This window comes from Ceratotherium simum, chromosome 11, assembly GCF_057802395.1.
Source record: "Ceratotherium simum simum isolate JZ-2026a chromosome 11, ASM5780239v1, whole genome shotgun sequence".
Lineage (NCBI taxonomy): Eukaryota > Metazoa > Chordata > Mammalia > Perissodactyla > Rhinocerotidae > Ceratotherium > Ceratotherium simum.
Genome location: NC_141910.1, coordinates 54,230,648 through 54,253,192, shown reverse-complemented (window position 1 = coordinate 54,253,192; position 22,545 = coordinate 54,230,648). Strand labels below are relative to the sequence as shown.

At 58.8% G+C, this 22,545-nt stretch overlaps 2 protein-coding genes across 2 annotated transcripts in view; one reads left to right on the top strand and one right to left on the bottom strand.

Annotated features, from left to right (window-relative positions):
• The window catches only part of DRC1 (dynein regulatory complex subunit 1), a 48,722-nt gene extending 45,392 nt beyond the window's left edge, over positions 1-3,330 (top strand). The window contains exons 14-17 of the mRNA XM_014781821.2: positions 42-226; positions 1,295-1,438; positions 1,799-1,901; positions 3,080-3,330. Of these exons, the coding sequence (XP_014637307.1) occupies positions 42-226; positions 1,295-1,438; positions 1,799-1,901; positions 3,080-3,136 (489 nt within the window). The 3' untranslated portion in view covers positions 3,137-3,330. The remainder of the gene's footprint in view (positions 1-41; positions 227-1,294; positions 1,439-1,798; positions 1,902-3,079) is intronic.
• A 1,521-nt stretch (positions 3,331-4,851) lies between these two features.
• Positions 4,852-22,405, bottom strand: LOC101390095 (otoferlin). Its single transcript, XM_004418258.3, has 28 exons — positions 22,267-22,405; positions 22,071-22,161; positions 21,781-21,897; positions 21,308-21,460; positions 20,760-20,949; positions 20,527-20,651; positions 20,017-20,151; positions 19,092-19,253; positions 18,647-18,766; positions 17,970-18,131; positions 17,693-17,855; positions 17,029-17,159; positions 15,566-15,595; positions 15,021-15,149; positions 14,509-14,575; positions 13,485-13,621; positions 13,226-13,360; positions 12,686-12,823; positions 12,247-12,374; positions 11,970-12,140; positions 11,178-11,338; positions 10,294-10,436; positions 9,823-9,911; positions 8,132-8,230; positions 7,759-8,000; positions 7,438-7,616; positions 7,231-7,331; positions 4,852-5,115 (listed from the first exon to the last, which is right to left on the bottom strand). Exons 1-28 carry the CDS (start codon positions 22,392-22,394, stop codon positions 4,935-4,937), a joined length of 3,807 nt encoding a protein of 1,268 aa, XP_004418315.2. The 5' UTR covers positions 22,395-22,405; the 3' UTR covers positions 4,852-4,934.
• Positions 22,406-22,545: the final 140 nt, after the last annotated feature.

Here is a 22,545-nt window from a genome sequence, read left to right as displayed (position 1 = left end):
TTCTTCAGATCAACCCCTGCAATCTCTGTCACCCCCTACAGGAGCGAACAAGCCTGATCTCAGCCTTGGAGCCAGCAGAGCAGATAGACCGCGAGGGAGAGGAGGAGGAAATCCTTGTGGAAGGGGAGCTGGAAGAGAAGGAGACCCCCCCTTCTCCCAGGCTTATCCACCCCAATGACGTCCTCAAGATTCTGGAGGCCTTTGTCATGGGTCTGAAGAAGCCCAGGTGGGCTGTGGTGCTGGAGGGCTTGCCCGAGAACTGGGGAAGCTGGATGGGGGGGTGCCAAGCAGATGCTAGTGAGTGGAGAAGAGGCCGCTGAGCAAGATCTTAGGGGGTGAGTGAAGGGATATCTGAAAAGAGGGCTAGAGGAGTCGTTGGACATTATGATGAAATATATGGGGTGTAGAAGTGATTTGCATTTTTTCATTCATCATTCATTCATTCAATGAACAATCATTGCAGTCTGCTGTTGTAGGCCCATGGGGATAACACCTTGTGATCAGAACAATGGTCAGAGCACATACAAGGTGTCACGTTGCTCAGAGGAGGAAGTAGTCAACTCCAATTGACGTGTCAGAGAGGGCTTTAGGAGGAGACGGCACCAGAAGTGGATTTTCTTAGGTGGATAAAGTGGGGGAGAGAGCATTTCAGGATGTCACAGCCTGGGGAAAGGCCTACTGTATTTAAGAATCGTGACAAAGAGGTATGGTTAGTGTCAGGGATCTGGGAAGTGGGACTGGTGATCTCCAGATCTTGGAGAGCCTTGCCTGATGTGCCCAAGATCTTTGTCTTTACCCTTCAGTCGGCCGGAGCCAGAAAAGGATCTAAGGCAATGGGGGAGCCATAATTAGACTTGTGTTTTAGAAAGATCACTTTGGCAGCAGGGAGGAGGGTGATGCTGGGTACAAGGAGAGCAGTCAGGTTTGTCCAGGTGGGAAGTGATGTCCTGGATTAAGGCCATCCTAGCGGAGATGGAGAGCTGTTTTGGATGCGTTAGTGAAAGAAATGGGCGTAGTATGAGCTGTAAGGCCAGTGAGGCAAACTGATGGAGAGAAAGCGAGTGCCTGAAACCCCAATGACAAAGGTGACAGTGGCGCCAAGAATTGGGAACACTGATGATAAGCATGTGTCCTTTCTGAGGATCTGCCATAATCTGACAAATGTGTATAGCTGAGTGGGGAGGTGACAGGTGGGAAAGCTATCAGTCTGTGAGGGACAGGCACGGTGACTGGCACTGCTTGGGGCCTAGTGGTGCCAGGTGGGGAGAATGGGACCAGTGCTCTTGGCCTGCAGGGACTTTCAGGCACCAGTGAAGTTGCTGAAGGACGTGCGCAATAACTCAAAGGACTCTGAGTACTGGAAGGCCCTGACCACGGTTATCCCTGACTCCACGCAGAACCTCTGGGATGCGCTCTACATGGCCTTGGAGAAATACCAGTAAGTGTGGACATCATGGCCCAGGAGAAGGAGGGAGCCGGGCAGGTGGGTAGGGGAAAGATCCTGCCTGGAGCAGCCACATTTGCCACCTCCCATCCCATGAACTATTAGGGACAAAAGCTGCCTTTGGCACCTCCTGTTGGGGGGGCATGTGGTCTTGGGCGGCCAGCCCCCTGGCCCTGTCCTCCCTGCTCTGTTCCCTCTGGCCTGGCTTGTGCAGGGCAGGAGGGTTGCTCTCATGGGTAAGACTTCTGGGGTCCTCTTCCACCTCCAACCAGAACAGAAACACAGAGATGCTGGCCCCTACTTGGTAGAGGATGAAGGATTCAGTGGGCCTCTAACCAATGTTTCCTTCCAAAGCCTCGTCCTGACCCAGAGGGCCAAGTTGCTGATGGAAAACAATTTTCTGGAGCAGCAGAACACGGAGCTCCAGATGCTGCTGCAACAGTATCTAGGTTCCAAGGTGGGTCACGAGGAACCCGCAAGGGGGGTTGGCAGGAGGCAGGGAGGCAGTGGGACTGGAGTTGATGTTAGGAAATGAGGGGTCCTCTCCCCCACTAGAGGCGAGGGGGCTTGGAGATGTGGCTGGTAACAGCGTCCCTTTGGTGCCCACAGTTTTTGGCACCGGCTGCTGTTGGGCCACTCTTAGAAGCAGTGCCAACAGCTTACAGAGCCCTTCCATAGGAATTTTCTTCTTTGGTCCCAACAACCAGTCTGTCAGGTAGATAGGGCAGAAATTATTCTCCCCCTTTCACAAAAGGGAGAATCAAAACTCGGAGACTTTGTGACGTGAGCAGAGTGTGGGCTCTTCCCACTCTACCAGCCGATTTCGCTGGTGTAGGATGTGACGTGGGGAGAGGAGGCTCCGAGTGGGACAGATGTTCCCTGGCCCCCACTCCTGCCTGCTCCAGCGATAGTTGGGGCAACTTCCCCGTGGCCTGGCAAAAGGAGAAATCTCATCATCTCTGCTCCAAATGAAGAGTTTGTTCATAGTGCAGTGGCTGGCTCTGCTCTGTTGACGTGGAATTCTTCACGTGGTGCTGAGGCTGTGGGCCAGGAGGGTTGTGACATACTGGGCTGAGCATAGGTCTTCTGTCATCCACTGTGCATGTGAGAGGTGACTGAGGCTAGGCAGAAGCCCAGGCACTGGGAATGTGTGGCTCTGTGTGGTCTCAGACCCCAGGCCACACCTGAATGGGGATGTGGTGAGCCTGGGCGGCATAATGGCTTCTTGGCCTGTGATAGGACTCAGACATGAGGGGACCATGTGGTCCATGCTTCCATTAATGCTGCTGTGTACAAGAGGATGGGGGAGGAGGAGGGGAGGGCAGGGCTAGACTGGGGATGGGATGGGCAGGTGAAGAGGGGAGGGGAGGATTTAAGAGAATGGATCAGAGCGGAAGGTGAAGAACGTGTTACCAGAGGTTAGCTAGCTGGAGAAGCCAGAGGAGAAGCCCCGGGACTTGTCTTCTGAAGGAAGGCCAGCTGGGGCTTTCCCAGGCATCTGGAAGCGTTTGGGGAGGACATGCTTGCAGAGATTTGGAGGCCTGTGGGAGAGCCACCATATGCACCTAACCCCCAGAGTCATGAAGAAGGAGGGCCCGGGGGAAAGTGGAATGACCTTCACTCTTTCTTTTCCAGATAAACTCTGAGCTGCAAGTTCCTCCGACTCAGGTGTTCCGGGTACCTACAAAATAGAGCCAGATCTCGACGGCTGCTGTGCTGGGGCGGACACTGGTGTTGGTGCTGGTGCTGGAGGTGGCACACGTCACCGGGGAGCTGCCTGGGCCTGCTCTGGATGTTCCAGAGCTGCTGTTGTAGGGCCTGTCCAAATAAGGCAACGAGAGGAGTTACCTGTATCCTACAGTCATGATTAAAGTCTTTAAAAAGTTGTGGCTGAATCTGTTTGAAGAGGTCAGGTCCAGGGTGACATAGGCCCCTGCCCCCACCTCTGTGTCGTGAGGGGACTTTGTCCCCGTCCTTGGGTTGTGGTGTGAGAACAGGCAGGTCTGGGGCCGGCCCCGTGGCTTGGTGGTTAAGTGAGCGCGCTCCACTGCTGGCGACCCGGGTTCGGATCCCGGGCTCGCACCGACGCGCTGCTTCTCCGGCCATGCTGAGGCCGCGTCCCACATACAGCAACTGAAGGATGTGCAGCTATGACACACAACTATCTACTGGGGCTTTGGGGGGAAAAAATAAATAAATAAAATCTTTAAGAAAAAATAAAAAAAAAAGAACAGGCAGGTCACTGTGAGGTGAGGCCCAGGCCAGTGGCATGGGGCTCCCTCCTCGCTTTGGGGGAAAGTTGGTTTCTACCGGTGGAGGCTGGAGCTTCTGGGCCCTGGTGGGGTCTTAGGCCTTCAGACTGTCCTTGGGCCTGCAGGACCCTTTTGGTGAGCTTTTGGGGCCCTGGGGTTCACCTTGGTGTGCCCCCCGGGCTGTGATGCGAGGCTTCTTCTGTGGGCAGCCTGGGTGGGCGGCCCTGTGCCTTATACCCGCTTTGAACCCTGGGCCACGAGGCCACCAGAGGGGCAGAGCCAGAGGGGCCCAGCTGGTACTGAGTTTGCCAACCTCAGTGTGCCCGCCGAGCCTGCGCCCCACACCAGTCTCCTCACTTGACCAACTGCAGACTTATCAGCTCAGTGTTCGATTTCTTTTATTAAGAGAAAAATCACCACTCAGGAAAGGAAAAATAGCCATGAGAAACACAGCTCATGCAGGCAGGGGGCAGCACTTCAAGTACAAACTCCTGCCTGAAGTGGAGGAATGGGAAGGGCCGGCTCTGCAGGGCGGGGAGGGCAGAGGTTGCCTGGGGAGGAGGAGGGGGCTCAGCGGTTCACTCTCCTTGCTCCTTGTTGTCTAACCTTGCAAGCACTGGCTCGGGCAGAGGAAGCTCTGGGAAGCAAAAAAAACCCACAGGCAGGGCAGGGACTGGGCTGTGCACCTGTCATGGCAGCAGGAGGAGCCCAGGGGAGTGGAGCAGGGGCGGAAGCAGCCACGCACAGGATTAGTGGGAAGGGTCTGGCCCACTTCTGCAGAACAGACTGGTGGAGTTGGCTGCCCTCAGGAGATTATGCCTGGGGGAGGGGAGGGTGATGTTTTTAGCTTGATCATTCTTTTTAAAGCCCTGGGCACTGGCCCATGACATGATTCTTGGTTAATTTCATTAAAGCTTTACTCCTTGACCGGAAGGCCTAGGGGAGGGTGTGGGGTGGCATCCTCAGAGCCAGGGCCTGAGAAAGGTGCCTCAGCAAGGTGGGGCAGACCCCCTCCCCTTCCCACACTCCCCACCCCACAGGAAGGGACTGGACGGGTGGGACAGGGCAAGCAGCAGGCTTGGGGTGGTGAGGACGGGCGCCCCAGCAGGCCCCTGGGACCTGAGCCCCAAGGGTGGACAGCGGGCTCCTCAGGCCCCCCTGGGAGACGGGAAAGCCCCTGCCAGAGGAGGGGCAAACGCATAGGCCCAGGAGAGGAGCTGCAGGGAGGCCAGGGGCCTTCATGCCCCTAGGAGCTTCTTGACCATGTAACCGGGGAGGCTGTAGAGGAAGAGGGCCAGCATGAGCAGCCCTAGCAGCGCCAGCACGATCTTGATGATGAGCCACTTGTACCGTGTGCAGATGAGGTACTTGATGGACTTGAGGGGGTTCAGGAACCAGACAAAGGCTGTGTCGGGCCGGCTGGGGGAGGGGGAGCCTCTGTCAGGCGGTGGCATCTCCCAGGGCGCCCTCTCCCCTCAGCCATTCTAGACCCCAAGAGGCCCCGTCACAGCCGCGGTCCCAGAAGCAATGAGTGCAGGAGCCAGGGTTTGAGCCCATTTCTAAGCACCAGGTTTGCAGCGTAGGTTCCCTGCCCTCTTTGCAGGGCCCCCTGGCGCCCCACTCTCCTCCCAAGGCCTAGGCCGCATTCTGACGTTGGGCAGCCATCCAGCTTCTACCTGGACACTTGCAGCGATGGCAGCTCACCACCTGAACAGGCAGCCACAGGACTGCAGGCGGTTCCGGGTATTAGGAAGCTCCTCTGTTTAGCGGTTCATTGTCCGCGGTCCAGTGCTGCCCCTTGCGCGCTCTCAGTGAGATCAGGGTCTCTCACCTCCCCCCTTTCCCACGAACATAAGCTTCCGTCCCACTGGCTCTGCCCAGGGTCTGAGGAGTCCCACCCCCTCACTGATCCGCCCACCGCCAGGGCGCCATCGCTGCTCTACCTTCCGCGTGGCCTCCAAGCCAAGAAGTGTGTGTAGAGCTTTACATTCTGTTGTTTGTGTTACAAAAACAACAGTTTTTCGACAATAATATGTCAAGATATAAAATCAAAGTACTGAATATGCTTTTTCAAACTCCTGCCCCGCCAACTCCTGGAGGACACTGCCGAGCGGGGGAGCCGGCGCGGGGCACCTGGTTTCCAACCCCAGCAGGAACTGGCAAGTGAGGCACCTCTGAGAGCCTCGGGTTCCTCACCGACACAACAGGGTTGACAGTGGACCCTGCCTCCGGGGTTGGTGAGGACTGAAGCGAGACAGCGAAGGGGGATGCTCCCAGCACTGCCTGGCACTGAGCGGCGCTCAGCGAAGGTTGGCTACTGAGACGTGTGAGGGGGATGGAGCTACTGACCGTCCTGCAGGGCGGAAAACGGCTCTGGGTTGGGAGGTGGGTGCTGGTAGAAACTATTCAGGACTCACTGGCTAATCCTAGGCAAACCCTTTCCTCGCTCCCTTTCCACATCTCAACTTCTTTCTGCCAATGGGACTGGGGTCAAGTCTCAAGGAATGTTGCTGGGAGAGGAGGTCACGTAGCACGAAGAACACTGGATTGGCAACTGGGAAACCCAGGCTGAGTCCTATCTCTACCCTAATTTGCTAGGTGACCTTGGGCAAGTTACTTCACCTCTCTGGCCTAATATGTAAACATGCAAAATAGTCATTTCCAGTTCTGAGTCTGTGATACCGTTTGAAAGCTTGAAAGTTGCTGTGTGTGTCTGTGTGTGCATGTGTGCACCTGTATGTGTGCATACGTGTGTGTATGCATGCGTGTGTGCACGTGTGTGTGTGTGCATGTGTGTGCTCCACATGCTGCCCAGCTCATGAGCCCTAGGTCCAGAGGAAGAAAGAGGAGTTCCAGACCCAGGAGGACGCCAGGCTCAGGCTCCCAGGATCTTCTTCACCAGGTAGCCGGGCACAGAGTAGAGGAAAAGGGCGAGGAGGAGCAGCAGCAGTGCGAGCAGCAGCAGTTTGAGGAGCAGCCAGCGGTATGTGCGCCACAAGAAGTAGCGGGCAGACTTGAGAGGGTTCAAGAACCAGATGAAGCTCGTGTCGGGCCGGCTGGAGCAGCGAGAGGAGTGGAGGGAGCACGGAGAAAGGACACAGAGGATGAGGCTCGGGGTGCGGCGAGGGGCCCCGGCCAGGAGGGGGCCGACCCTGGGCTGAGTGTGTGTAGTTCTAGGTACCTCCGCAGCCATCAAGGCTGCCTGGGGCTCCAAATTCCACCACTGCAGTGGTTTGCCTTTGAGAAAACTAGGGAGAGCACTTAACTCTGCTAAGTGGGGCCTTCCCTGGGAGAGGAGCTGCTTCTCTGTACTGACAGCCCCTGCTCTGGTTCAGAGGGAGCTCGTGGATTCCAGGGGGAAGGAGAGGAGGGAGGAGGCTCCCCTGCAATAAGGCTGTGGCCCAGGAAGGGACAGAGAGGGCAGAGGCGGCTGCAGAGTGGGGGCAAGAAGACCAGAAGGTTCTGGCCCGGCCTTCCTGTTCCAGTGCCCCCAGGGACCAGGGGGCAGGGTGGCCTGACAGGCAGGGCACTCACTTGGGTTTCTCTAGGGGGTCAGGTTCATTGCGGGCCAGGCCAACCGGATTCTTCTCCGCCTCCTCAGCAGTGAGTAGATGCAATTCCGCCTCCACCTTGCCCTGCAGAGAGAAACAGAATGGTCCCAGTGCCTGGGCCAGGTGCTGGGCACTCAGCACCCTAGCCTGGCCCAGCCCTGCCCTCTGCTCGAGCAGAAGTGGTGCCCACCGTGAGCTCAAACTCGTCATTCTCATTGCGAGCCAGGAGAGGCCACCAGCCTTTGACGCGCTTCTGCTTGAAGATGGACACCAGCGGCACGTCCACCTCCCCCGTGGCCATCTCCATGGTGCACTGCTTGGCAGTCTTCGCGCCCCGTGGGAACCGGTTCAGGTCCAGCTCAATGGCCCCTGGGGCAACATCAGAGTCAGAGATCGGGTCAGACTGACGCCCTGCCCCACTCACCCAGGGTGGGCTCACCCGTCCCTACCTCCCCCTCTCCTGTCCCCTCTGTTCAGGGTCCCAGTCCCCCGGCCCCGCCCAGCCCTGCACCCAGGAAGTCGTCCGCGGAGAAGTGGTCAGCATCCCAGATCTGCAGGGTGAGCCGCGCGGGGATCTTGTATTCGGTCTCATCCCAGGAGAACATGGACTCCTTCTTGGAGATGACGATCTTCTCCTCGGCAGCCAGGTAGTCAAAGGGGAACAGGTAGCGCCAGTTGAAGTTGCCCTCGCCGGTGAGGGAGTGGTAGTGGACGTCTGTGTCCTGCTTGTCCTCCTGCTGGCCCTTCAGCCACCTGTGGGGCGCCGCCCGCTCCAGACCTGCGGCACACCTAGTGGGGCCTCTCCCCACCCCACAGCTCCCCTGCCTCCCAGGAAGGTGGCCCCCCAGCCCAGCCCCCTCCCAGCCAGGGGACCTCTCACCCACCCCCGCACAAAAATGTCACTGGACTTCTCCCCAGTGAAGAAGTCATCGTCCTCCAGGACCACCTCATCCGTGTTCCACACGATGACCCGCAGCTCATACCTGGGCAGGGGAGAGGCTGGTTAGCAGCCTGGGGAGTGGGGTTTCCCAGGGTCTTGGGTCTCGGAGGGGGCAGGGGGCTGGAGATGAGATGACTGGTAGTCCTGGGGACTCAGGGCCTGGGCCAGGTTGGGGCTGAGCGAGCAGATGCGGGAAGACGCTGAGGGGATGGTGAGATGTTGGGGCTCCCGGTGAGCAAGAGAGGGTCAGCCAGCCAGCATGGCTGTTGTGAGGAGAGCCCTGGGGTCGGGGGAAGCCTGTCTGGCTGGACCATCAGGACCCAGAGCACACTCCTGGACAGGGAGGCAGACTCAGGACAGGGAGGGGCAGGGGCCGGCTCCTGGGGCTGGCTGAAGCGAGGCCCAGAGAGTCAGAAGCAAGTTCCCCTGTCTCCAGAGGCCAGAAGCTCCACTCCAGTTCCGCGAGAAGTTTACATTTAAGCCCAGCAGCTGGCAGTGGACGCCCACAGAATTTGGTTTCCTTTAAGTCCTTGTCCCCAAAGAGGATTTTCTCCTCAAAGTATAATTGTCATTATAAATTGTAATTGTATTATAAAAGTTATTTTATAAATAACTTTTTTATATACATTATGAAAATAATTGTCATTTTAAGTGAGTTAGTTACATTTCAACCATTATGAGTGAGGTTGAGTCATCCACTAAAAATTGGAGTGTAGCTCTCCCTGAAGTCTCCCTGGACTGCAAGTCCCAGGTGATGCATAAATTCGGGTGTCCCCTAGTGGCAGGCTCTGGAACAGCACACTCGTGGCCTCAGACCTGGAGGCTATCCAGAACTGGCTGCATAATTTGCCAGCCCAGTGCAAAATGGAAATGTGGGGCTCCTTGTTAAAAAATCATTAAGAATTTCAAGACTGCCATCGTGAAATAAGTGCGGGGCCCTGTGCAAATTCATATGCCCATGAAGCTGGCTCTGATTCCAGGCACTGAGGATGTCAAAGCTGGCAGCGACTCCATCCTGCCACTTTACAGATCAGGGAGGGGAAGTGACCTGGCCAGGGCCAACTAGGAGAGGCAGGTGGCTTGGTTCCTGGTCCAGTGCTCTTTCCACTCTACCACCCTCCCGCCTCTTCCGGGCACTCACGCCTGCTCATCTCATCACCAGGTGCTTTAAATAAAACGTGGCCGAGCTTAATGACAGCCTGGAGTGGGGACTGTCAGAGAGCAGAGCAGGCTCTCGGGGGTTCTGTGTCTTGTGTGCGAGTGCACGTGTGGGCACCCTGGGAGTGCACTGTGTGTGCGTGTAGGAGGATGTGTGTGTGTGCGCTCTCCGTGGAGGAGAGCGGCTGTGAGGATGAAAGTCCACTGGAGGGTGCTGGCGTGTCCTCCTCGCCCTCAGTAACCACACAGTAGGGGGTGTGGCCCCTGCCTCAGCAAAGGGGACCACTTAGGGCAGGCCCCACGACTCTCTTGATGGGTTGGTCTGTCCCCCCAACAAGGCCACACCAGGGGCCTAGGGAACGCCCACTGACCAAGGTGATCTGGGTGGGCCTGGGGCCTCCTACAGGAAGGCCAGCCATGGGGGAGTAGCAAGGGGTGTGGGCAGGGAGGGAGTGGTGCTGGGTCTGAGCAGCTCACTTCTTGGGCTTCCGGGGGGAGATGTCCAGAGGCGTCCCCGGGGCTGGCATGTCCATGGGGAACATGTCCACCCACAGCTCCAGGCGGCCCTGAGGAAGAGGGGGCATGGCAGATCTCCCCACGGACTCCTCCCTGTGCCCAAGACGGCCAGCTCTCCTCTCTCTCCCAACCTTTGTTCTATCAGGACCTATTTCATCAGTTTTCATCCTTGGACGCCAGGAATTCCTACGACGTCATCAATAGCCAATCACAGCTTCTAAGCGGGACACCCCAGGTCTCCACCCGAGCTGATGTGATTCTCACTCAGAGCAAAGACACATGTCACTGAGTTACTGTGAAGGGCCCTGGTGGGGAGGTGTCCCCAGGCTCTGGGGAACGCAGACAATAGCCTGAGGATCCGTTTTTATGGTTCCCAGTTGGAACTCTCCGATTCCAAATACCAAAGAATCTCAGATCCAGGCCAAGCGTCACCTGCTCAATGCCCGGCTTGTCAGGGTTGAGCAGCGGCCGCGTTTCCACGTGTTCCGGCACCAGGCGGCAGCCCACGCGAGGGATGTCCTCCCAGTGCCTCAGGGCGGACAGCGCCACGTGCTCTTCTGTGGGCTTCCTCTGACCTGTGGGGTGGCGGGTCAGTTGCACACATGGGCTCAGCAGAACAAGAGACCTGTCCTGGGCCAGGGACTCAGGGGCACAAAGAGGCCCCTGAGCCATCACCTGTCTGCCCATCTTCATTTTACTATTGGGGAAACTGAGGCACAGAGAGAGAAGTGGCTTGCCCAAGCTCTCGGCTGCCTCATAGGGCCCAGAGAGGCCTGCGTCCTTGGGTTTCCTCTGCTTGGGGAACTTGACCAGAGAATCCTGCTGTGAGGAGGGCTGTGAGGTCAGGGAGGTGAAGAATCCACTTCCCGTCCCAGCAGCCCGAAAGCAGTCAGCACAAGTCCCCAGCACAGACACCTCCCGATTCTCTGAGAAGTGCCACACGGGCGAAGGAGTGGGGAGAGCACAGGGCTTGGAGCCACAGGGACCTGGGCCCATGTCCTCGCTCTGCCTCTTAAGAGCCACATGACCTTGGGCAAGTCACCGAAACCCTTCGGGTCTCAGTTTCCTCATCTGCAGAATGGGGAGAATCTCCCTACCCGACAGGGACACTGAGAGGGAGAGAGAAGGCCACAAGCGGGCAAGCATTGTGTAGCATGAGGTGGAAGGGCAGAGGCTCAGCAGACAGCAGTGGGACACTGGGCTGATGAGCAGAGGGTCTAAGGAGACCCCAAGCTAGTCTCCGAGGTCCTGCCACAGGGAAATGTGGGTCCCTTCTTGGCCTCTGACACACCGTAGTGCGTCCAGTGCCCCGTTACCATTCTCGTCCTCGATCTCAGAGGGTCCGGTGAAGACGCGGTTGGACACCTTCACTCTCCCGGGGGGCCCAAAGTGGGGGCCATCCACCTTGCCCTCCTTGCAGAGGCGGGTCAGGATCTGGCTGGGCTTCATGGGGTCCCGCCAGATATTGTAGCCGTGTCTGTGGGAGGGGCAGACAGGCTTGGTGGGGCTCCGGTGGGGCTGGGCCATCCCCAGGTCACGACTGGCTCCAGCAGTTCTCTTAAGTTGGCTATTGCCCGGATCAGCAAGTGGGCCCTGCCCTGGGCTCCAGGCTCAGCTGAGACTCTAGAGATGTTGGAGGCTGATCCCTCCTGCCCCAGGCTCTGGCCCGACATGCCCAGTGTCCCAAGGATGAGCATCCAGTCTCCCCACTGCAGCTCCCTGTGCCTACTCCTCTAGAACCTCAAAGACTCCCATGAGGAAACTGATAACCAGAGAGGTTAAGGGGCTTGACCAGTATCACACAGCCTGTCCACGGCACAGGCCGGCCAGATCCATAGTGGACTCTTCCTAGTGCACAGTGCTGCCTCTCCTCCCAGCCCACTTTTCTCTCCTTGTCTTGCCTCCTCTGTCTTAGAACCCTCTGGCTCTCTCCTTGTCTTGGAATCTGCAGACCTGGCCCCTGAATGCTCTGCCCAGAGCCCGTAGGGGTGGAGGCCTGGCCTGGGACAGAACCCATAATAAGTCTACTTTCCCAAATCACATGCTCTGAACCTTGTGTTCAGAATCGAGATGCAGCAGGCACGCCCCGCCCCGCCTGCCCCACGCACATGGAGTAGGTCTGGGCGATGCCACAGGTGGCGCGGTGCTTGCTGTAGAAGCGGTTCTCCAGGTCGATCTTGGTTTCCCCAATGAGGTCGTCGGTGCCTACCAGATCCCAGTCGTACACGGCCACCGTCAGCATGGATTCCATGGGGAAGGAGGCCTCGATATCAAAGGACCTGGCGGGACGGGGGTTGGGAGACGGGTTGAGGGTGGGGTGGGGTGGGGTGGCAGGTGGTCTCGGCCAGGGAAGTCGGGGCTGGGCGGGGCACCAGGAGGCCTTACTTCCCAAAGACAGGGTTGAGCTGCTTGGAGATGTAGTTCTCCTTGTCGCGGATGTCAGTCTTGCCCAGCCGGATGGCGATGTAGGGGTCGGCTTTGCCATTGATGTCTGCGGGGTGCAGGTCCGTGGCCTGGGATGGGGGAGGGGTGCTCCTGAGCAGGCTCCCCACACCCTCCTCCACTTCCAGTGCCCCCGCCCCCTCCCTGATGGCCCCATGATGGTGAACGGCAGGAGCACTGGACTGGAGGCAGGAGACTTGCTGTGTGACCCTGGGCAAGTCACTGCCCCTCTCTGGGCCTCGGCTTCCTCCTTTCTAAAAGATGGGGACTAGAGCAGATGACCTCCCTTGTATCTCCCAGTCGGGGGCTATCAGTTTGCAGCTGCTTCAGCTCCTCCTGGGCAGGAGGACTGGGGACTAGGGGGATGCGAGGGGACTCTCACCCGGACCACATAGACGCGGACCAGCACGTTGATGGGCTCATTGCTAGGGATGCCTTGGAACATGCCATCGGTGGGGTCGTAGCCAGCTTCCCGGGACACGTCCTCTGGGAGTGGCACTTTGTACACGCAGAGGGAGCCCTGGGATGAGGCAAGCGTGGGTCAGGGCACAGGTTCCCATAGGCACAGGCAGGAGTGGCATTCAAAATAGCCAAGAGCACTGGGGTCTCTGCACCCTGCTTGGGCAGGGGCTTGACTCTGTAGCTGCTGGACCCCAGGGAGGTCAGGGGTTCTGGAAGGAGTAACCAGGGCAGTGGCAGGGGTGGGAGAGGCAACCTGGGGTGGGGGCTCACGGCAGATGCTCTTTATGAACCAGCATAGGAGTATTTTCACCTTTCACCAACCAGCGTGGCTGACAGTTCCCCTGACCGTCAGCCCTGGGCCTAGGGGTGGGGAGAAGAGCCAGTGGGGGGTGGGGGGGGGTGGGGGGTGGGGGTGCTCAGGGCCTGGGGCTTACGGGCTGGGCCCCGCTCCTTGCCTGACCTTGAAGCGGCCCACGATGCGCTCCTCCTCGCTGGAGCCGTCCTCGTCATCCCCCGTCTTGCCCCGCAGCAGGTTGAACGTGTGCAGCCAGTCCTCAAAGTTGTCGAACTCAGACTCCAGCTCCTTGGGGTACACCTGAGCCAGGCCGGCCGTCAGGGGGATGAGGCCTGTCCACTGGCCTCCGTCTTGCCCTGCCTGCCGCCTCACGCCCCCAGGTGTGACCCCATGGCCCTGGTGGGGTCTGTCCCCAGACTCTCACCTTGAGCTCATCAATCTTGGGTTTCTTCTTCTCAGGGGCCTTAGACCCCTGGCCGGGGCCTGGGTTCTGGGTTCTCTTCTTCTTCTCCTCCTTGGCTGCCTTTGCCTTCTCCTTGCCCTTCATCAGCCCCTTCAGGCCTGGCCAGAACAAGAGAAGGAGGCCTAGTCAGTTCGTGGCAGAAACGATCAAGCAGGAAGACCTGGGTTGGAGACCCCAACTCCGCCGCTAATTTACTTTGCTAATTTAACTTCAGGTGTCTGTGCACCATCTGTAAAATGCAGACAAATGCCTGAGAGGGGTGTCTGTCTCAGGCAGGGGCAGGGCACCAATAAGGCCATGCTGGGAACGTGTACAGGACTGTTGTCATGCCCCTTTGACAGGGTGGGGCATGGAAGGAGCATGGGTCTGGTGCCAGCCGACTTTCCTCTCTGGCCTCCGTCTACTTGTCTGTAATATTAAGAGGGTTGGTCTACATCAGCATTTCCCAAACTGCATTCAGTGGAACACCAGGCGTGGGTGTTCTTGGAATGCTTTAGAAGAAAGGGTACATTGTGGTCAAATAAGCTGGGGAAATATTTTATACTGTATCTTTCTTTTAGAGATTTATAATAACATTTGTATATTGAAGGTACTGAGAAGTCCTGCACCAAAGGACCTGTTTAACCCCTTTGACCCCAGAACCCTCTTTTCTCTCCAGAATACCCATTAATAGTGTTCCATGGAAAAGGTCTGGAAAAGGGTAGATGGGATGAGCTCTGAGATCCCTTTGAGATCTGATGTTCTGTGGCTTTAAATGTCTGTCCGTCTCTGTGGTTGCTGAACTGGTCAGAGTAAAAGCTACTCTTACGTAAGGGCCTAATCCTGCCCCCTGGTGCCCAGGGGTACCTGACAGCACCTGCTGTTGGCTGCTGCACCATGAGGGCCCACGGGAGGGAGAAAGAGAAGCAGCTGGTGTGGCAGGCAGGGGAGCTGGCCATCCAGGGGTGGGGATGGGGAGCAGAGATCCAGGGTTCCGGGGGCTCACCCTCAGTGTTGTCCATCTTCTCCTTCTCCTCCAAATCAATTCCCGAGTCCTCTTGCTGTCGAAGTTGCTGCCGAAAGATGAGGTGAGAAGAGGGAAGGTGGCCTTCCTGGGGAGGGGGCTGTTGACCCGTGGTCTCAGGCCAGTCTCAAATGCTGAGAACCATAGTCTTTCCTACTAGGTTTCAAACCCACCATGTGCTCTACTTAAGTGGGTTAAAAAGTTTATGATGTGTATAATATAACTAACTGCACTTAGGAGTTTATGATTTTTTAAATTGTGTATCATTTAAAACATATGGTGTCCTTTAATGTTGCTTCTTAGTGGTATTTTTTTTTTTTTTTAATGTAGAGAAGTATAACTGAGTAAGAAACGGTGCTTTATTTTCTTTCACTCAGTACACCCCGCCTACTGGAAATGAAATCACCGGGTTTCAACTACGGTGCTACCATACCAGCCTAACCCCACCCCGGCCCAATTCCTCCTCTGCCCCCAGCCCAGGCCGGAGGCCTCACCTCCTTCATGGTGTCAATGGAGGCAAAATACTTGGACCACCAGTCGAGCATGCTCTCATCCGGCTCCTCCTCCTCTGGCTCTTCTGAGCTGCCCTTCTTCTTCTTCTTCTTCTTCTCCTCCTCATCAGCCTGGGGGGTTGGCCAGGGCCAGAATCCTGCACACAGCCCTACACCCGGGCCATTCCCAGAGCCCGGGACAATCCGAGGTCCCCTGTCCATTCTGACCATCTGCTCCCGGGAAGCCCTGGGCTCCACGAGGCTCTGTGGGGCCACCATGTCAAAGGGGCAGGGCCTTGTTTTGTAGAGGAGGATGCCACGGCCCAGAGGGGTCACGACCTGCCAACGTGAGCCCCTGGCCAAGGCAGGATGGCACTCAGGGCCCCTGCTGCCCAAGCAGCTCTCTCCTTGCCTCTGTGGAGGGGTGTGCTGGCCAGAGCATCTGGGGGCTGCGGGAGGCTCATCCCCGATGCTAGGCCCCTTGGCCTGACACCCTATGCCAGTAGGGTCCTTCCTCCCAGAGGCCCCCAGATGGTCCCCATACTCACCACATCCACCTTGACGACAGCATCAGAAGTCTGCAGAAGAGAGCCAAGGGGACAGGGACAGAATTAGTCTCCGGGGCCTGAAGCGGCAGCCCAGCCAGGATCAGAGGAAGAGGGAGCTCATGCAGGGACGTTCTCTGTGTGTCGGGAGCCCTGTGCTCACAGGGCCAACTATGCACTAACAAGAGCACACTGCCTGGCCAGCTGCAAAAGGTCCGCCCTGCAGATGTTTCCTCAGACCCTCTGGGTGGGGGTGCTCAACCCTGAGAGGGTCGTGAACTCCCCAGATAATTTCAGGGGGCCATCAAGGTCGGGAGAGGAGCAGACGCAGCAGGCAGTAGTTCAGTAATGTTGGCTAGATGGAGGCCACTCCAAACTCCACTTTTCCTCCCTTACCAGGGCCAGTGCCTTAAAAATTAAGCGGCCACACACACACTGCATAGCTGAAGAGGACCCTGCTGAAGACGCCCCACCAGAGCCTAGGGCCTATGGGAAGATAGGGAAGCTCAGGCCAGTGCTGTCCTCTGTCTTGTTTGCCAATGGCCTGAAACTAGGGGGCTTCCCTCCCTGATCCCTGCCCCCCAGGAGGAACAGGCTCCTCAGGGAGGAGCTCAGGAGGCTGGGAGCTGAGGGGCTCATGGGACCTCCAGGTGTAGCCCCAGAGCCTCAGCAGTGCCGTCCCAGGGCTGTGGGCCAGGCACTGGGCCTGAGCTGCTCCCCTTTCCCAAGAGCCATGTCCACCGCTAACTCAGCTGGCTGGCCAGGACCCTCTGGGGACACAGATTATGGGCCAAGGGAAGGGTGTTTCACACCAAGCTCAGACCTCAGAAGCCGGGAGATGCCCCAGGCTGCGTAAAGTACGTGAGGTTGGGAATAGGATGCCGAGAGTGTGGTGGGGAAAAAGCCCACTTCCGGCCCCTCAGCACTGTCTGGACTCAGGATGGCCTGTTTCAGGTGGGCCTCCATCCTGCCTTCCCCTGCAGATGCCATCTCCTCAGGCAACAGGTCTCCCTCTGACATATAAACGGCCCTGGTCTCAAGGCCAGGAGGAATAAGGAGCTTCCACCTGGAAATCCTTCCCCAGCCCAAGCCTGGGTGAGCTGTGTGTGAATGACTGGGATGGAAAACCAGGGACCTCTGGAAAGAGCACTGGTGTTCGCACAAGGAATCCATTGCCTAAGGTGTCTTTTATTGGAGTAAAAATTACAGGCTATTATCTCAAACTGTTACTGCTCTCTCTGTCTCTCATACATGCATACCACACACTCTTGCACACGTGTGCACACATGTACGCAGAACTGATAGAGTCTTGCATGCCAGGACAGTGCCAGGATACAGCTGTTTGCACATGCAGTCAGAGTTAACCCTCCACCATCACGTGCCAAATGAGGCGGCCTGGCTCCCAGGAAGCGTCACACGCAGCTGCACATGCCCAGCCAGTGTGGGACTGACCCCGCGCGCCTTACCGCCTCCAGCTTCACCATGGTCTCCAGCTTCCTGACAGGCACCTCCGGCTCCATGTTCACCACGACCTCCCCTGCGGGGTGAGAGGAGGGGCCCCCATTGCACAGCACACGGCAGCCCCGGAGGAGCCTAACTGGACAGAGAGATGGACAGACAGGCAGACAGACAGGGAGGAGCAGGAGTGACAGTGAGAGTCAGGGGTGGCCAGAATGTCCAGAGGCCTAAAGCTGATTCTAGAGCTTTCTGAGCGGAGAGGGAGGGATGGGGCAGTTGAGGGAGAAAAGATAGGCAGAAGGAGAGGGATAAAGTGAGCCAGAGAGGAGAGTGAGATGCAGTGGAGTGAAATAGTGGAGGCTGGGCTGGGAGGGAGGCCGGGACAGAGGCCGCGAGGCAGGCTGGGTCTTCTCCATGAACCGGTGGAGGAAGCCATCTGCCCTCAGGTCCTCTCAGGACATCTCCAGCTCTGGCCCTTTGTGGCTCTAGAGTGAGGGGCAGCCCTGGGCAGCCCTTCTTGTCCCCCAGGATGGGACCTCCCTCCTGGTGTCCCCCACACCCACTTGGAGATGCCTCCGAGGAGCAAATTGGCAGCTGTGTGGACTGGACTGCGAGCTAGAGCCCCTCCGTGGACAGAGTGGAGCCAGGCCTGGGCTTGGGGTGCGGCAGTACCCGTGGTGTTCCAGCTGGGGGCCAAGCGGTCTGGGGGCCGGTAGATGAAGCGCCGCAGGGAGCTGACGGCGTGGGAGCCCACCAGGGTGTAGCGGCCAAAGGCCCGGCAGTCCACCACGCGGATGTTCAAGGGCGGGTGGAGCAGCTCATTCTCTGGGAGGTCCTGGGGGTGTGGGCCCAGTGGAGCCTGAGCTCAGAGAAGGGGGCAGAGGCCCCCACCATGCCCAGCACACCAGCCGCACCCAGCCCTGCTGGCTATACCCGGGCCTGCACCCACCACTTCAAACCACTTGACAAGAGTGTTGAAGTTGGGGTTCTTCTTGTAATTGTGGATCAGGGAGGACTGCACCCCTTTCCCCGCACACTCGATGTCCACCCGCGGCCGGTCCACCTGGGCTAGGTTCACCCGCTTCAGGTCCCGCAGGCCCCAGAACAGCACCTGGGTGAGGGGAGTGGGGTGGGGAAGAGGAGAGGCTTTCAGGCAAGGGAGCCAGCTGTGCGGGGGCTGGACCACCTGAGAAAGAATTGGGCGGTGGATGGGCAGTGGGTCAGGAGGGGCAGGGCCGGGAGAGCTGATGAGGGGTGGGTTCCCCAAGGGACTGCGGGGTGAGGGTGGGAGTGGGGGGCAGACAGGAGGGCTGGGAAAAGTCCCAGAACATGACAGTGTGACTCTGTGGAGACTAGACAGGCACTGGACTGGGGCGGGAGCCTGGGTCTGCTGCTGGCTCCGGGTGTGACCTTGGACAATCACTTCCCCTCTTGGGCCCTCAATCTCCTTGTTTGAAAAATGAAGGGTGGCCTGAGGCTGCTGAAGACCCCTGGAGTTTAGTGCCAACAGTGTACTGTGTGCATATGCTCCTTGGTGGAGAGACAGTGAGGGGGGCTGGGAAGCGAGAGCACAGCAGGGCCCGTCCAGGGCAGGGACTGGAGGGGCTGAGTGGAGCCCTCACACACCTCGACTCGGTACTTGCTGAGCACAGGCCGGATGCCCACGGGCACGGGCATGATGGGACCTCTGTCCACGTCCACCGGGCCATTGATGGGTGGCAGGTCGGCCTTCCCTGCCGGCCCAATCTGGGGGATGGGGGTCACAGTGTCACACCCTGAGGAGCCTGGGGAGAGCACTCACCCTAACTCCTGGGGAGGGAGAGTGTCACTGCCCACCCACTGCCCAATTCATTCTCAGGTGGCCCAGGCCCCCCCACAGCTGGCTCCCTTGACTGAAAGCCTCTCCTCTTCCCCACCCCACTCCCCTCACCCAGGTGCTGTTCTGGGGCCAGATTGCTATGTGATCTGGGGAGACAGGGAAGGCCAAATGGCCCCAGGCCCCCAAGAACCATGCCCCCAGCTTTGGTCAGGGGAGGCCCCGGCCCCACCCCCCTCTTCCCTGCGGCCCCACCTGCAGCAGCTCGAAGGCAGCCAGCAGGTCTCCAGCCGTGGCATTGCCACGGTAGATCTGGTAATACTCCAGCTGGGGCGGGAAGCGAGGTGGGCAGTACGCCTCATCGGCCATCTTCACCACGGGCTTGGCAAAGGTCCGGCCCATGAAGTCAGCTTTGCCCTGACACGACAAACAATAGAGGTAACCTCCCAGTGCTTGAGTTTACCAAGCACGGTCACACCTGCGATCTCATTCAGTCCTCACCACTGCCCCGAGAGTTGTAAGGGGGCAGGTGTGATCACCCCATTTTACAGATGGGGGAAACCAAGTCTTGGGGCCCACCACAGACTTGCTCAGGGCCATGCTGGCAGTGAATGGCAGATGCTAGACTCAGGACTAGAAATAAGGTCCTCCTACCTCCAGTCCAGAGCTCTCTCAGGGTACCCCAGTACCTGAGGTAGCTTGTAGTAAGTGGCTCCCCAGCTCTGGAGGGGTCGCCCCAATCCTTCACTCCCCACTCCAGAGCTCCCATGGAGACCTGTGAGGCTGTTACTGACTGTGGTAGGCAGGGGCAGAAGGTTGGCGGGCCCCTGGGATGGGGGAGGGCAGAGGACAGCAGGACTTGCTGGCACATCTCCTGAAGACTCTGGGCCTGAGCTTGGTCTGTCTATGCCAGGAGGTGGGGACGCCCTGGCCTACCTCTTCCTTGAGATCCCAGAGGCCCACAGTGTTAGGAAGGGGTCAAGCTGTGGTGACAGTTAGGAGACACCTGGGGTTCCTGGGAGGGCTGGTCAGTAGCCCAGACTCCCAGCTTCCCGGCAATCACCCTGGCCGCGGAACTCTCGGGTGGGCTTGGGAGGTGGCTGTCAATGCAGGTGGAGTGCAGGGAAGAAGGGTAGGTGGGGTGATGCTACAGGTCCCTGGTGCCAGAGCCCACCCATACCATGCTGTCCTGGTCGTAGATTTCAATGACAATGATGGGAGGATCGTTCCGCAACTCATGAGCTTCACCATACAGCTCCAGGTTGTCGAACACCAGCATCTGGTCCCAGGTGGGGCACAGGGTCTCATTCAGCACCTGCAGCATGGCACGGGGGGAGACGGGTAATAAGTGGCGGTGGGTGGGCAGATACAGGAGCAGGAGTCACCCTCAGTGACTTCAGCTTCCAGGGGACTCAGGGGGCAGGACTGCCACGTTCTCTGACTCTTCCGGGAATCTTAAAATGAAAGCTAATATGAGGTCTGCTCCCCCACCCTCAATGTCTTCCCTGTCTTCTGTGTTGAATGTAATCACAGTTAAAGCCTCTACCAGTGTGGCCTGGATCTGAGCTTATCTGCAAGGCTTCCCTCTAAAGATCTGGGCACTGGCTGATCTATTTCTCCAGGTCCCACAAGCTCACAGGCCACCCAGTGCTCTCAAAGCCAGAGCCGCTCCCTCCTGCCCCGGCCTCACCTCTGTGCACTGACTCTGGTTGATGAAGAAGACACGGGCAAAGGGGTCTGAGAGGCCGCTGCTGTCGGCGGCAAAGAGGCTGCGAGCCTGGTACATGTGGGCGCGGAGCTGGAACGCCTGCTTCTCTGTGGGGAAGAGCAAGCTGAGGCTCTGGGAATAGGTGAGCCCTCCAGTGCCCTCCTGGGGTGAGGGCTGGGAGCCAGGGGCTGCCCAGGCCAGGAGTCCCCACTCACTAGTGTAGACCAGGCTGATGGGGGGGAAGGAGTGCAGGCCCAGGCCCTGGGCCGCCTTGACCTCCTCGAAGCCGCAGGGCAGGCCACACAGGAAGTCCTTGCGCTGCTTGCTGAGGCCCAGCCACAGGTAGAGCTCCAGCTTGGCCTGCACCGTCCAGCCAGCTGAGCCGAAGCCCCGTTTCCCAGGCAGCTGAGGGTGGGTGCAGGGTCAGCTGCCAGAGCCCATGGGGTGAGGAGGGGCCAGGGGCTGGTGGAGGCCTTGGTCAGAGCTGCCCCTGCACCTCCACAGCCATCCCACTGGGCTGGGGGGAGGGGAAGGGAAACCCAGCACAGAGGGGGATGGGCAGGGCGGCCCCCGCCTTCCTGTTATCTCTCCAGCTCTTCTCTGAGCACCTGCTACTTGAGGGCTCCACCCATCAGCTCAGGTCTGTCTGACCCTGGGGTGGGATTGCTGCTCCCTCCAAGCAGGGGCTGACCCCTTGAAAGAAGCCAGATGCAAACCTGGACCCCAGCGGCCCCCACCCCAAGTCTCTCTCCCCTTCTGGCACCTTGAGGAAGAGCGTCTTGACCTTGGCACAGTCCTTGCCCAGCTCCTCCTCAACGATGGAGAAGAGTAGGTCCTTGGAGGGCACCCGCGCATAGGCGACGCGCTTGTTGTTGCTCATCATCCAGATGAAGACGTCGGGGATGCTGTGCTGGGGCTGGGGAGGGCAGGAGGGGAGCCAGTCAGGGAGGGGTCCCGTCTCTTGGCTGGGGCCCCCTGAGCCTGACTGACCCTCAGGGTCCCTGCAGAGGGAAGGCCCCACGACTCTGGGTCTTTCTTCGCCTCTCACTGATGGAGCGGGAAGATCACACGACAGGATGAAGGGCTCCTTCACTCCTCTCCCCCAACCACTGTCAGAGCAGGAGGGGCCTCCTACGTGGTCCGGTCCGACCTTTCTCTGTGCAGCCCCCATTCCCACTCCGGTCACTCTGGCTTGGGGCCGGGCACCCCCTCTGTGCACGCCGGCAGAGGGCCCACCTCATCCGCCAGGAAGCGTAGCTTCTGCAGGAAGTTCTGGCACAGCCGCAGCTTGTCCCGCACCGTGTGCCGCTTCACCTGTGCCCGCAGGGTCTTCGCCTGCTGCCCCATGCTCTCCTGCAGGGGGTGCAGTAAGTGGGGCTCTGGCCATGACGCACGACGAAGGGGGCTGGCCCTGGGGGCTGTGACCTCAGAGACAGATGTCCTCCCACCTCAGGTTCCCCTTTTCACCTCCAGACCCTCCCTCTGTCCCCCGTGTGGCCCAGTGTTGGGGACCAGTGCGTCCTCACCAGCTCCCGCATACAGGACTTGAGGCGCTCCCGGTCGAGCCTGGTGCGGGACGAGTGGCCCTGGTCCTTGTCAGCGAGGGAGAAGAAGCGGCTGGGGAGCGGGGGGCAGTGCTTAGCGGAGCCCAGCCGCCAGCAGGAGGCCTGCAGACACCTCCTCCTCTGCCCAGTCCCCCACCCCGCTGCCCCGCACTCTCACTGGCAGCCACAGCTGAGCTCCTCCAGCACGCCCCGCAGCCGCCGCTCGGGGTAGGACTTCTCCGTTTTGATCATCTCCTGCACGTCATTCAGGCCTTCTTCCTGTGAACCAGGAGTGGGGGGGTGCATGCTGAGCCATGGAGACCCCTCAGTCAGCTCCCCCTAATGTCTCCCCCCATTCATCAGGGGGAGTGAAGGGCTAGTGACCTGGGACCTCTCACTAGCGCCACCCCCCAGTGTCCCACCATCATAAAGAAACCACCCATTTCCCAGGTTCTGT